The 15,606-nt window shown below is 42.1% G+C and overlaps 1 protein-coding gene across 1 annotated transcript in view; it reads left to right on the top strand.

The window, feature by feature from the left end:
• Positions 1-130: 130 nt before the first annotated feature.
• LOC309384132 (thiol S-methyltransferase TMT1A-like) overlaps positions 131-15,606 on the top strand; it is a 35,608-nt gene continuing 20,132 nt past the window's right edge. The window contains exons 1-2 of the mRNA XM_081937327.1: positions 131-355; positions 13,250-13,362. Of these exons, the coding sequence (XP_081793453.1) occupies positions 146-355; positions 13,250-13,362 (323 nt within the window). The 5' untranslated portion in view covers positions 131-145. The remainder of the gene's footprint in view (positions 356-13,249; positions 13,363-15,606) is intronic.

Here is a 15,606-nt window from a genome sequence, read left to right as displayed (position 1 = left end):
AGATTCAATGCCAAGTTCCAACTTTGGCATAAACCAAGTCATGATTCAGACATATGTGCTTGCCTATTTTGGCTTCTGGGATCCTATTTGCAAAAAAACTTTCCCATTTTTCATGAATCAGTTCAGCAAAATCTACAATTTAAAAATGCACAAGGAAAAGGAGACACTGTTCCAGAACATATGGGACTTGGCTCAGAACATAGACCTCCAGTTAGAGAATTTTGTGGTCGCCTCCACCGAGAACATGTCTTCAGTGTCTGACAACTCTGTGGACGTGGTGGTTTACACAACCGTGCTTTGCTCTGTGAAGAGCACCCAGGCTGCCTTGAAGGAGGTCCTGCGAGTGCTCAGACCGGTAAGTCAAAGGGCAAAGAGAGAAAGTTAATTCTGGGGTGTCAAGACCAATGAATAATGGGTACTAGGCAGGTGCACATGTACACTAGGCAGGTGTGCATGGGAGCAAAGGCTTTAGATCTCACAAAAACAGCATCTCTCTACTGCTCTTTATGCTGCTGATTTTCAGGCTTAACCTAAACCGGATCCCTTATTTATTTATTTTTATTTATTTATTTTGTACAAGGTAACAGGTATTAGTATATGTTGGTGACGTACAAAAAGCATACGCAGACAGGAGTAAGGTTGTGCTGGGAAGACCACCCAATGGAAGGCACCCTGATGGGAAGGGCACCCACCCAGAGCATTGTTCGGGGCTCCCTTTTATTGTCAAACTTCTCAAAATAGCAAAAGCTCATTGGACAGAAAATACACTTGGCAACTATTGATTGGTTTACAGATGCATGCATTTCCTCATGGACACCTCATGGACACTTCATGATGAAGATACGTGACCCATATGTAATGATTGACTGCTGCATGGAATGTGTCTACGTGTAAATTCCATCGTCTTTTGTAAGCAAAGGATTAAGAGGAAGGAATGTGGACTTTGACTGATTAATCAATGTGGTTTACCAACTACTGAATAACCAATTAACCCCACATTTCCTCCTTTCTTTTCTTTTAATTCATTATGTTTTAACCATTTGCACACATACATTACGTCGCGTCTATGAGGTCGAATTCTGGGCCAAAACATTGTTATTAATGAAGATGCACATTGCATGCAGCAACAGCAACAAATTAAACCAATTATTACCATGATTACAATGCATACAAATTCAACAGTCAGTTCTGTTAATCATTTTTGAAACATGTTGAACATCCCACAGAAGGCAATTTTGGTCCCAAAGTCCTTGTTCTGGAATGCCTTCCTGTGGGGATAGCGTTGCCAAAGTTGTAGAGAAAAGACATGTAAAGAGTAAACACACTACAATAGTGAGAGAATTCGCATTTAAGCAAGAAATAGCAGCCACTAAAAAGTTATCTGGTGTTGGCTCCACATTTTGATCTTGCAAGAGCTGACTGGCTTGAGCAGACAAAGCCTTAATTTGTCCCCAAGTTGGATTATGTTTCTTCCGAGATGCCCGATCTCGATCCGTTTGAGGATTCTGCAGGCTGAGGGAGAAGTTGGGTATGGATTTTTCAATCCTTCCTGCCACGACATTTTTCCAAGGTTTTACACACTACGCTGGAATCCACATGGGTCCTGTTGGAGCAAGCACAGCAGCATATCCTCGTCCCCATGTTAACAAAGGAACCAGATCATGCCATTCAGGATTAGGTAACAATCTATACATTACTTGTGGCTGAGGATGACTGGTTCTATGGCCAAAGTGATTATCCACTGGAGTAGATAGTTTTTTTATATTAAGATGATTTAATGTAAATAGAACTTTGTTCAGCCATTCCTGTTTCCCAGGAAGGCCTACGGGGTTTCCCCTTGTTTGTTTATGTTTTTCCAAAGCTGATTTTAGGGTGTGATTAGCTCGTTTGACAATAGCCTGCCTGTGGAATTATAGGGAATGCCAAAAATGTGTTTAACTTGCCATTTCTCACAAAATTCAGCAAAGAGTTTACTACAATATGCTGGACCATTATCTGTTTTTAAAGTAGAGGGTAGGCTCATAACAGCAAATGTCCGAATACAAGGATTTATAACATGTTTTGTAGCCTCTCCTTTTTGAGGAGTAGCCCAAATGAAATTAGAAGTATCAATTGTAACATGAAGATATTTCCAGGAGAAAAAAAATCAAAATTGTATTCAGAGCAGATAAAGAAATGTAACTGCATAACCTTTATATGCAGATGAAAGATCACAACAGTGAAAGGTAAAGGTGCAGGAGCAGATCACCCATTTACTTTAAATTTCTCAGAAGAGAGAAAGAAAAAAAATGGTTAAAGTGAGCAGAAAAACTTCAGCCGCCTTTAATGACCCAAAAGGAAGGAGGGAAAGAAGGAGGGGGGTGCACAGAGGCATTCACAGGTATCACTGGGGCCATTTCATACACACACTCATGGTAAAAATGAGCAGACACTCATTCTCCCCGCCTTTCCTGCTTCCCTCCAAAGAATGACCTAGAAGGAAGGGGGGAGATTCACGTAGGCAATCACAGTCTCTGGATCCCTTCACTTATCACTCCTTGGGGCATTGGGGACACAAACTCACATTCATACTGCAATCAGATCTTGGCTTGCTCATGCCAACCAATCATAATAAGTATTTCAGGGAACTTTTTTTTACAAGCCAATGAGCTCCGTTTTGTACTATTATTAGAGGATCTCACCCTCCCTTCAGGTTTGGAAATGATAACACACATGCATACACACACATACCATTAAACAACCTTGCAACTTACTGTTTCTTTATATGAAAGGGAATCAAACTACATTCATACCAACTTTTACCATCAACATACTCACATTTGCACTGCAATCATTAATTTCACATACAAAAATCACATTTCATCCTTTCTTCATGCAAAGCAGTTATTACAATTATTTCAAGGAGCTGTACATAAGCCAATGCGCTCCATTTTCTATTATTAAAGGATCTCAACACACACACATACATGCACAAATACCATGGAACAACACTTTCAGGCCTGGGGGAGGTCCTGACATCTATCCACCCAGACTAATTTTAATGCATTGTTTATTTGGTCAAATACTTCCTGCTGCTATCAATTGTATTAAATCAGAAGGATTATCTCTTAGTTTTAATGCACCAAATAAAGGGCTAAGAATACTGGTAGGAAGACCCACATATGGGCGTAACCAGTTAATTGAACCTAAAAGCTGTTGCAATTTAACATATGACAATGTATCCTCTATTTGCAATTGAGGAATTTGTGGGTGTGAATAAGTCTGTAATAGCTTATGGCCTAAATAAAGAAAAGGTTCTAAAGCTCTAGATACAAAGTGCTGACATAATGTAGGACTGTTTAGCATACCTTGAGGTAAAACTGTTCATTAATATCTCTCCGTTGGCTTTTCTGAATTTATAACTGGGACAGTAAAGGCAAAAAGAGGTTTATCCTTTTTGCATAATGGAATTGTGGAAAAACAATCCTTTAGGTCAATCACCATAACTTGATACTCTCTTGGTATCATATTTGGATTTGGTGTACCACATTGAAGTGGTCCCATTGGTGTTAATATGGCATTTATAGCATGGAGGTCATGAAGAAGTCTCCATTTGCCAGATTTCTTTTTTATTACGAAAACTGGTGTGTTAAACGGACTAGTGGTAGGTTCAATGTGTTTTGCAGCTAATTGTTCTTTTACTAATTCTTGTAAAGCTGTTAACTTTTCCTGTGTCAAAGGCAATTGTTCAATGCATACAGGTATAGTGAACTGCCATTCCAAAGGAAGAGCAGTAGGGGGAGCCATATTACCATTTAGGCATGAATAATTAATTCTGCTTGAAACCGCTGCATCAAATTTGTTCTGGCTCCTTGGCCCCCACCTGGTCCATTGCCTCTATAGGCACAATTTCCTTTGGGCTTGCCAGAGTGCCTGTTTTGTATAGAAAAAATTCCAACTCTGTATATTTGATCTGGTATGAACTGCCCACCTGAATTGTTTCCTGCATGTATTGCTTCTCTTTGGTATTCTGAATCCCAACCACATATTGTGCAGGTGTGAGAAGCATTCTAAACAAATCTTTCCAGTCTTGTGGGATCAACTTATAGCCATTAGAAATACCATCCAGCATGCCTGCTGTATAGGTAGAACGTAACCCTGTTTCAGTGATACTTTTCCTCAATTCTCTTAACACTTGAAATGGTAATGGATTCCACTGATATTGGACCTGTCCTTATGGATCCACTGTTTGTACCACTGGGAAGGCTTGATGCCCTTCTGCAAGTTCTTGTCCTGTAAGATTTCCTTTTTTCTGTTCTTCTAGAAATCCTGCTCGAACTGCTCCAATCGGCTCCTTCGTAGAAACAATTGATATTGGAGCAGTAAGGGAACTAGGTTCTACTGGCCTCAATGTATTTGCAGCCTGTAAAGCTAGTTGAAAATACGGAGGGGGAGCAAATCCCTCTTCTGGGATTGAAGAGAGCGATGAAGAAGGTGCCTTGAGTTTATGAGTCCCCATCTTCCCTATTATATCCTTGCATTTTTTCCACAACAAGAAATGTTGAATAGGAGCTCGTGGCTCAGTATGCAATTGTACTCCAATTTTTATCCAGTCCCCTAATTCCCAAGTACCTGCCTCGGGATACTAGGGACATTGACAACCTATTATACCTACTAAGTTTTCTAACTTACGTAGACTAACTCCTGTCACTTCATTACTTTTAAGTAATTTCTGCAGCTCTTTTTTTTTTTTTTATAATAAAATTTTATTGGTTTTTCAAGATTTATAGGGAAAAGGGTAAATGGACAGGTATACAAATTTTGGCAGTCCCTCCATACCCATAGTATACATTTATATATAATGCATTAGTATATAATTGATTACAATCAGCATATTAGTTCTATTATTAAATTCAATCAAATTAAACATTACAGTATAAAATCCAAATATAATTCCATTTTCACTTTCGGTCAATTTATAATAATATGATTTTCTTGTTTATTTTTGTGATCTGAGTCTTCTTGCTATTGCCCCATCTCCCTCCACTGGCAGAGCTCTGGCCCCTCCCGTGTCCTGCGTGTCCGTTGTAGTGTCTGGTGGTTTCTCTAGGAGTGTTTTATTTTTTTCCATAAAGGCCTGCGCCTCTATGGGTGAATTAATTCTAATTCTTGTCTCCTCCCAGAATATCAGCATACCTTCAGGCATCAACCATCTAAACCACACCCCTTTCTGGTATAATTTATTCGCTAATTGCGAATAATTTTTTCTTTTTTCTCTAATCTTCTTAGGGATCTGCTTCAGAATGGTTATCTCCATATCATGATATGTCAATGCTTGCCCCCTTTGTACACCCAGAATTTCATCTCTTGTGCTTTTTCTAAGGAATTTAATGTGAACCTCCCTGGGTACATTGTGTGTTCTAGCATAAGCTGAGTTCACTCTATAAACCAGGTCTATATCCCACCCCATCTGTTGTTTTTCTTTGTGTGTGTAGTCAGCCAGAATGTTTGTCATGATGTCCCTTATATTTTCCCCATCTTCTTCTATAACATTTTGAAATCTAAGATAATAGGACATTCTCTCAAATTCTAATTTCATCTGTTGGATGTCAAGATCTTTGTTCCCTTTCTGCACAGCTTCCACCCCCACCCTCACCTCCTCCACCCCCCCTTCCACAAGATCCAGTCTCTGTGAGTTCTTATAAATTTGGGCTTGATTTTCTTTAATTTCATCTTTCATTTCCCTTAGCTGTTTCTTGATTTCCTCCTGGCCCTGTAAAATTTGTTGAAGCATTTGTTGAAAGTCCATCTCTATAGTCTTAGGTTGCATCAGTTCTGTTATCTTTGACTGTGTGGCTGGACTGGATGTTACAGATGTTGGAGCAGACGTGGCAAAGCCAGGTTTCCCAGGAGGTGGTCTTTTGGATGCCATCCTTTATAACATTAGAAGTTCAGTCCATATATAAGATAAACAGTTAGAAAAGAAGGGTAGCCAGGTGAGGTCCGGGAGCAGAAGAACCAGGCAGAAGAGAATCTCTCTAATAAGTCTGGCAATAGATGAAAGGTTTCCCCTAGAAAGTTCAAAAAATACCAATCCACAAGAGATTCCTCTGGGAGACACGGAGACAAAGACCGGAAGCCTGAATTTTAAAGGTGGAGTCAGGTTTCACAATTCATAAAGACAACGGAAGTGTGCCATCTTGCCCTGCCAGTTTTGGGCACAGAGGCATAACAAAGTTTTTAAAAAGTTCCAAAAGTCCACAAATCACAGTAGAAAGTAAAATTAAGTTGAAAAGAAAATCATCTCAGCCTGGGTGAGGCTTCATTCGTTGGCTCTCCCCCCTCCTCCTTCCCCGGGGGCTGAGAGCAAAATTATTCCTAGCCGCTTGTCCAAGGGGGGGGGAAACCCCCCTCCCTCCAGCCGCGCCTCCAGAATACTCCGAAAGTTATTTTAAAGTTATTTTATAACTAATTCTTCGTGCAAAATAGGGCATGAAGAGAGAAGCAACCTCACCGCACCGCAGCTGCTTCCTTCAATTGCTTCATTCTCCAGACGGCTTTAGCGAGGCGCGAGGCGCAGAAACGCGAGGCGCCCTCCGAGCTAGCTCCCCGGTGCCTTGGGCGCGCGAGAGACCTCCCGCCGGCCGCCGCCGCTGCAGGAGCTCCCCGCGATGCCGCCCCTCCGGCAGGACCCCTCTGTGGGGTGTCCTGTGCCCCCCAAGGAGTGGGGAAGCCCACCGGAGAGCCGGAGCGGGCAAAGAGCTGCCCGTCGCCGCTGCCGCCGGAACCGGAACTCCAGTAATTTCTGCAGCTCTTGTGCATGAAACTTCTGCAGAGCTGACAGTTCCCCCCCCCCCATACTCACATAAAATTGGGAGCAAAGTTCGCTGTGGTGCACCTGGGCTCATCCGGCCAAATGAGTAGGAGAGATCATGTCGGGGTCACCAGATGTTGGTGATGTAGAAAAAGCAGACGCAGACAGGAGTAAGGTTGTGCTGGGAAGGCCACCCAATGGAAGGCACCCTGATGGGAAGGGCACCCACCCAGAGCATTGTTCAGGGCTCCCTTTTATTGTCAAACTTCTCAGAATAGCAAAAGCTCATTGGACAGAAAATACACTTGGCAACTATTGATTGGTTTACAGATGCATGCTTTTCCTCGTGGACACCTCATGGACACTTCATGATGAAGATACGTGACCCATGTGTAATGATTGACTGCTGCATGGAATGTGTCTACGTGTAAATTCCATCGTCTTTTGTAAGCAAAGGATTAAGAGGAAGGAATGTGGACTTTGACTGATTAATCAATGTGGTTTGCCAACTACTGAATAACCAATTAACCCCACAGTATAGTCATGGACATTATCGCATGAGATTGGTACAAATGAATAGATATAAATGAGTATTACATGAACACCTAAAATGTGCACATATCAAAGGGGACAGTAGGACAGGGACGGTAGGAATGCTGGTGCGCTTATGCACACCCCCTTAGGGACCTCTTAGGAAATGTGTGAGGTGCACAGAGGACAATTTAAGGTTAAAGATATGGAGGTTTGAGGAACTAACAACAAAATCAGGTAGAGCAGAGATGACGACTCTTTTTGTAAAGGCATCCCAAAATTGTGTGTGCGTGCAGTATTGGGCACGTGCGTGCATGCCCACAACACAATGGAATGCGTCCCACCCACCTGCGCATGTGTGCGCAACCCCCGCCTGTACAGAGAAATGTAGCAATCATTTCAATGGGTGAAATAGTTATTCTGCAGCATTATCTTCCAAATAGGAACTGTGGGATTGTTCCTAGCACCTGGAATGAGACTAAAATCCAGGTATTATTTTTTTAATGTTTTGTGTTAAACAATGTTTAATGCAATGTGGCTTGGGGGGGTGTCATGTGACTGGGTGGGCATGGCCAACTTTTTTCACTTTTTAAAGCATTTTTTCAATGCCAGTTCGCCCAAACCGGCAGGGAAAAATTGCTTTAAAAGTGGGGGGGGGGTTTCTGAGGATCGTGCAGCTCAGCTGTGAGTTACACAATCTTTGGAAGCTCTTTTTTTTAGTTTTTATAGCATTTTTCACTGGCGGTTTGCCTGAAAAAAGGGAAAAAACGCTTTAAGAAGCAGAAAAGTTTCAACTCCTGAACAAGAGAACAAGCTCTTTTTAATCAATGAAGATACAAGGTGTTATGGCACCAAATCCTGCAACAAATATCCAATTCTGTACAAAACTCTATTTGTATCCAAAATCATTCCTATTGAGTGGAAACTTTCTACTCCATGTCCAAATTATTCCACTGAAATTACAATCTGACCCACAAACAGGGGAGTCTCCTTTTTTCGCCTTTTGATCCCCACAATGGATAACCTTATCCACAAGTAAGCCAAGGTAGACTTGCTTCGTGCATCTTTTTTACCAAGAGGTCTTATATATTTATGGAAGCCGCTTGTTCTCTGAGCAACCAGTGACAGAAGGAACAGTTCGGGTGCTTGGGGAAACCTGTGTGAACCTGCTGAATACCACCTCTGGTAAGAGATGATCAAGCATAGCAGGAATCCTGGCAACAAGTTCCAGAATGAAGCACAAGGCTCACAATGTTCCAAAGTCCTGGGGGTTGGGTGGTTTTTTCCAGGAAAAGATTTGATGCCAGAAGTTCCTACTTTCATATAAACCAGGTCATGATTCAAGATTAGATTAGATTAGATTTATTGCATTTCTAAACCGCTCCCTCTCCCCAAAGGGACTTGGGGCAGTGTACAATCGGAAGTTAAAAGCATATATAAGTACATAGACATTGCATAATGTATATACAATTACATTTATATATAGAGGAGGCATTAGGACTCATAAAACCAATTCATTAAAATCAATCCAATAATGATAAAATTAGTCCAGTAATGGTAAAATATAATACAACATTAAAAACTACCCTATAGTTTAAAATAACTGCCAGGAGGATTAGAAGGTAATACTATAGTTGAGCCAGGCTGGCTAGTTGGAACAGATGGGTCTTGAGTTTCGTACGGAAAGAGCGGAGGTCGGTGGTGGTCCTAATATCTGAGGGGAGGTCATTCCAGAGGGCTGGGCCCATCACAGAGAAGGCCCTACTCCTGGGCGCCACCCGCTGGCATTGCTTAGTGGACGGCACCCAGAGGAGTCCCTCTCTGTGAGAGCGAATTGGCCGCAGGGATGTATGGGGTAGGTTGCGATCCTGCAAGTAACTAGGTCCTGTGCCATGGAGCGCTTTGAAGATGGTAATCAACACCTTGAAACGCACCCGGTAGACCACAGGTAGCCAGTGCAGCTCATGCAGGATAGGTGTTACATGGGAGTACCTGGTACTCCCCATAATTGCCTGCGCGGCCGCATTCTGAACCAGCTGTAGTCTCCGGGTGCATCTCAAGGGAAGCCCCATGTAGAGAGCATTGCAGTAGTCCAGACGGGACGTCACCAGCGCATGAGTGACTGTGCGAAGGGCGTCCCGGTCCAATAGGGGGCGCAATTGGCGCACCATGCAAACCTGGTGGAACGTCCCCCTCGCCACGGCTGCCACGTGCTCATCCATCGACAGCCGGGCATCTAGGAGGACGCCCAAATTGCGCACCCGCTCCACGGGGGCCAGTTGCTCGCCCCCAATGGCCAGTGATGGAATCCACTGGTTGAATCGGGTCGCCGGTAGCCACAGCCACTCCGTCTTGGAGGGGTTGAGCTTGAGTCTGTTGTCTCCCATCCAGACCCGTACAGCTTCCAAGCACCAGGACATCATTTCGACAGCCTCGTTGGGGTGGTTCAGGGTGGAGATGTACAGCTGAGTGTCATCAGCGTACAGATGGTAATCTACCCCGAACCCACGAATGATCTCGCCCAGCGGCTTCATATATGTGTTGAACAGGAGAGGCGAGAGGACCAACCCCTGCGGCACCCCACAAATGAGCGGCCTCAGGGTTGACCTCTGCTCCCCTGCCAACACGCATTGCGTCCAGCCGGAGAGGAAGGAGCAGAACCACCGCAAAACGGTGCCCCTCAGCCCCAACCCCTCCAGCCAGCGCAATAAGATACCATGGTCGATGGTATCAAAAGCCGCTGAGAGGTCTAATAGGACCAGGATGGAGGAACAACCCCCATCCCTGGCCCTCCAGAGATCATCTACCAACGCGACCAAGGCCGTCTCCGTGCTGTGACCGGGCCGGAAACCGGACTGGCGCGGGTCTAGATAGTCAGTTTCCTCCAGGTGACGTGGGAACTGTTGTGCCACCACACTCTCTACAACCTTCGCTAAAAAGGGAAGGTTGGAGACGGGACGATAATTAGCTAGCTCCGTTGGTTCCAGAGAAGGCCTCTTGAGTAAGGGCCTCACCACCGCCTCTTTCAAGGCGGCCGGTAAGGACCCCTCACTCAATGAAGCGTTCACTAGCACCAGGAGCCAGTCTCGTGTAACCTCCCAGGATGCCAGTACAAGCCAGGAGGGACCCGGGTCCCTCCTGGCTTGCACATTGCTATTTGAGAGCAATAGTTCTAAGCAAGATGTAATTCACAATATGCCACCCTTGAAATTTGGTACTTCCGCTCCCCTATTTTTGAGTCATTGGCACATACAGAACTGTGTCCTCACCAGAGTGATCTGAAGTCTTTGGTGAGATCTGGCTGTTGAGCATCAAAAAAAGTCAGCAACTTAATTGCAAGACAATATAGGCAGGGATTTATTGGGTTTCTATGGTATGACAAGATTTGGTGGTATCACATAACATCTTTCTATAACACAACAAAAGTAGAATGGATGAGAGAGGAGCTAGAAAGGGAATTCTCAAGGTGATATAGTACCCAATGCTATATATAAATTTAACGTTCTATTAATTTTTATTTCCACAGAGGTTGAAGTGAATGAGTCTTCCCTGCCCAGCTAATAATTACATTTAGCAATTCAGGTTTGAGACCAATATACAGTACATTTTTCTTGCTGCAAAAGGGATAAAAATCCCAATGCATTTTCAAAGTCATGTTCCCAACATTTGTTATTTATACTTCCAATTGTCACTTTTGGGGAACAAATTCAAAGCACATGTGGGCAGAATGCAAAGGGATGAGCTACTCCATAGTTTTGGATATATTTTTCTTGCGTGTATTGCTCCAAATGTGTTTTTTCTTACAGTTTATTAAATTTATATGTTATCCATCTCATGGTTCAAGGTGACTCTGGGCATATAAATAAGCTCTAAGCATTATTTAAAACTTTAGTTAACAATACCGCTTATTTATTTATAAATTTTAATGCTGCCCATCTTGAAGTTTAAAGTGACTCTGGGTGGTTTTAAAATGTATTTAAAAATTTTAATACAGAAATTTATAAAATTTATAAGCCGCCCATCTCAAAATTCAAGGTGACTCTGGATGGATTTAAACTTCATATAAAACTTTAATTTAACAATGATATTGTTGTTGTTAGTTGCAAAGTTGTGTCTGACCCATTGCGACTTCATGAGCAACGTTCCTCCAGACCTTCCTGTCCTCTTCCATCCCCCGGAGTCCATTTAAGCAAGAGCTATGCATTAAGGGACTGGAGACTAAAACATATGAAGAACGGTTACAGGAACTGGACATGGGTAATCTAGTGAAGGACCAGGGGAGACATGATAGCAGTGTTCCAATATTTGGGGACTGCCACACAGAGGAGGGGGTCAAGCTATTTTCCAAAGCATCTGAAGACCAGACAAGGAATAATGGATGGAAACTGACCAAGGAGAGATTCAACCTAGAAATAAGAAGAAATTTTCTGACAGTGAGAACTCTCAACCAATGGAACAGAAGTTGCTTTCAGAAGTTGTGGGGCTTCGTCACGTGAGACTTTCAAGAAGAGATTGGACTGTCAATTGTCAGAAATGGTGTAGGGTCTTCTGCTTGAGCGGGGGCGGGGGTATTGAATTACGTGACCTATAAGGTCTCTTCCAACTCTGGTAATCTGTTAATGAAAAATTAGACAATGTTTAGACAAAAGGCAGATGAGTCCCCAGAAGCACTGGGGACATGGCAAACTTCCCTAGTTTCTTATACTGGAAATATGTGCTTTCAGACAGGCAAGTTTTTGTGAATTTAACATTACAATAAATCAAGAGCTAGAACGTCTTGGTGTGCTTCTTGTCTGGATTATCTTGCAAAGATTATTTTTATGATATAAAAAAATCATATATATATTTAACTTGGCACCAAAATCTCCACTATATTGTTTAAAAAGAAAAAGGAAAAATAATACCATGCACCAGCTTGCTGCTAGAGGTGGCTGATGGGATAAGACTTCATCCCTGTCCCATCCATCACTTTGCTCTCTTGGTTTCGATTTTAGTACAATTTAGTACAGTTTTTAATAATATTTTAATCTGTGTAACTTTAATATTTTAATTATTTTCACTTGTTTTATAACTTATAAGCCACCTAAAATCACCTTGTGTGGGAGATGGGTGGCATAAACATTTAATAAATACACTGTGATGCTTAAAATTTCTAGTCCCATCTTAGCCATGAAATCAGCTGGGTAACTTTGGGTCAGTCACTCTCCTTGACCAACTCACCTCACAGGTGGTGGAGAACATAGGAGGAGAAAAGTGTGTTTGGGTGTGTACTCCATCCTGACTTATTTGTTAAAATAATGGAGGATATAAATAAAAAATAAAAGAATAAATTATTCAAATTTTAAGTTTGATATGCGGAAATATATTGAGCTGATACAGCTGCTTAATCACCATCCTTAAATAAAAAAGGCCAATTTTGAAGTTTTCCTACAACTTGAATTTCCTGTAAATTATTCATGGCTAAATTCAGTGGTGGGTTGCAGGCGGTATGTCTGGGTACGGGCGCAACGGTGGCTGCCCTGAGCACTGGGTACCGTTTCGGTATGGTGCTCTGGAGGGCCCAACTGCCCACCTAAGCTCCTTACCTGTATTTGAGCTCTTCAGCACTTCCATGCACATGCATGGAGCGCACGGTGCCTGTACGATGCTCCGACGAGCAGCTGGAGCGTCGGGGAGGCTCACGGAGGCATCACAAGAGGTAAGGACGAATGTGCACGCTGCATGTGTTCATGTGGTGCACACCAGGCCGGAATCCACCTCTGGCTAAATTGTATTCCAGCTTGATTTTGTCTCTATACTTAATTATTGCTTCATGTCCCCGGGAAGTTTTGTAACAACAATCTTGATTACAGTGGGAATACAGCGTGTAATTTCAAAATGTTCTGTTTTATATTATTCTTTTTTGTATTATTTTACTTTTTCCAGGGTGGTGCATTCTATTTCATGGAACATGTAGCAGCTAGCAGATCGAACTGGGCTTCCTTCTTGCAACAAGTTTATGACCCTACTTGGAGATATTTGACAGATGGATGCTCCTTGTTATAAGAGACCTGGAAAGATTAGGAGAATGCGGGGTTTTCTAAACTGAACTTGCAACACTTGACAGCCTCGTTGTACTTAAGTGTAGTTGGTTCCCATGTTTGTGGATATGCTATGAAGTAATTTAAGAGAAAGCATGTCTCTCTGAAAATCAGATTTCTGACTTTAAGGAATTAACAGTGCCAATGCTTATGCTGCAATAACAAAAGTGTTTATTCCATTCAAGTTGGAGTGGTGAAAGGCTTCTAAAAGTTGAAGCAGCACTAAACCTAAATTAGGGGTATCAAACAAAGCCCAGGGGCTGGATCCAGACCATGGAACTTAGATCTGTCCCATGGGGCTACCCTGGAAACAGCAAAGGACTGGCCTGTACTGTCTTTGCCAGCAAAAATGGAGCTTGGAAGGGCAATGCGTGGCCTCCTCAAGCTCCGTTTTCTTTGGCAGAGGGTTGCAGGAGGCTTGGAAGCCTGTTTTTGCTGGCAGAGCCCTCAAGCCACCACAGGCGCCCTCGACCTGAGCTGTCCATGCCCACCCTGTCCATGCCCCCTCCTGCCCCCTGCATCAAACACAATCCTGATGCAGCCGTCAATGAAATTAAGTTTTACACCTCTGACCTAAATGGGTACCTTGGATCAGGTTTGGAGGGAGGACAAATAAATGGTAAAATCAATATAAATGAATATTAATATAAAATAATTTTATATAAAATATAAAAGAAAAACAATCCTACTAGCAAAAGACCATGTGAGGGTGAAAAAAGCCCACCTCCATTTTGCTGTGGCATCATTCAGTCCACCATGTCAGCTTCCCGGGAAGGAAAGCTAGAGAAGCCCTGTGTTTTGAGTATCACTCGCAACCTGTGTGGAGTTCTCTAAGAACAAACTGGTGATGGACAAAGCTCTAACTTAGGCACAAGCAGAGCAGGGAATCTTGCTTAAATAATACTTCAGATAGAAGGCTTTGTTGGCCTTTAGGAGAGGCCAACGCAGAAAGGTTTTTCTCCGCTTCTTATCCCCTATAGTTGTAGAGCGGGTAAAACTCTGCATGCGTTGTATGGAATTAGACGGAAAGCTAAAAATGTAGACACTGATAATGTATCAAAGCTTGCTAACTGCTGAATTGTGTATTTCTTTGTTTTACTTATGCTTTACTTGTGCTTTTTTCAATAAAAAAGGGTTTGGTTTTTTTTTTTTTTGTTTTTTTTTTGTTCTCTGGTGAACCTTGTCTCATGACTTTTTCTGAATACAGCAAATGCAAATATCAAGTCTCGTGGTTCTGGGGTATATTGTGGGTTGTGTAACTGACCCTTGGAAAAGACTGGTCCTCAGTAATCACTTTTAAGTGGGGACTGCAAAGAGGTGTGTTGTTAAACCTTAACATGATACTACCACATTTTGGGAAAATAATTTGGTACATTTGTTTAATGCCACCCCATGTTTATCTTTCTGCCTACTCATTTTAGATTTCAAATACTGAATTACTTTGGTTGAAGCTTGATAAAATGTCATGTTGAGCATCTTGGATTTTAACTAGCAAACTTAAGTTGAAATAACTGCAAATTTAGAATAAAAAATCAAATCCTGCCTTAATTCAAAGTTACAGTGGCACTGAAAAAAGTGACTTTTGACAATTTTTCACACTTATGACGATTGCAGCATCCCCTTGGTCAAGTGATCAAAATTTGGATGCTTGGCAACTTGTTCATGGCTACAGTATCCCGGGGTCATGTGATCACCTTTTGCAATCTTCTGACAAGCAAATTCAATGGGAAACCAAGATTCACTTAACAACCGTGTTGCTAACTTGACAACTGCAGTGATTGACTTAACAAATGTGGCAAGAAAAGTCATAAAATGGGGCATAATTCTTTTGACAAATTTCTCACTTAATAGCATAAATTTGGGACTCAATTGTGGTCATAAATTGAGGGATACTTGTAAAGGATATGTACTATACACGAGATAAAGATTACTTACGACTACAATTTTCTCTTAAAAGATGTTTGGGAAGCTTTTGAAGTTTTCTTTAAGTTCCTCTTCTGTTTTTCCTGTCTCTCTGAGATCTGAACATCCAATAACACCATTAAATAAACAGGACCTGGCACTTACTTGCCATACTTGCATAGGAAGTATTTTTTATACTATTTATGTTGTTTATAATTTTATCATGGATTGCACCAGTGAGGCTAAAACCAATTTCGTTGTATACATGATGTACAATGACAATAAAGGCTACAGTATCTA

This window comes from Natrix helvetica, assembly GCF_964273705.1.
Source record: "Natrix helvetica genome assembly, chromosome: 1".
NCBI classification, from domain to species: Eukaryota; Metazoa; Chordata; class Lepidosauria; order Squamata; family Natricidae; genus Natrix; species Natrix helvetica.
The sequence above is the reverse complement of the archived record's forward strand: the minus strand, read 5'-3'. Positions and strand labels throughout refer to the sequence as shown.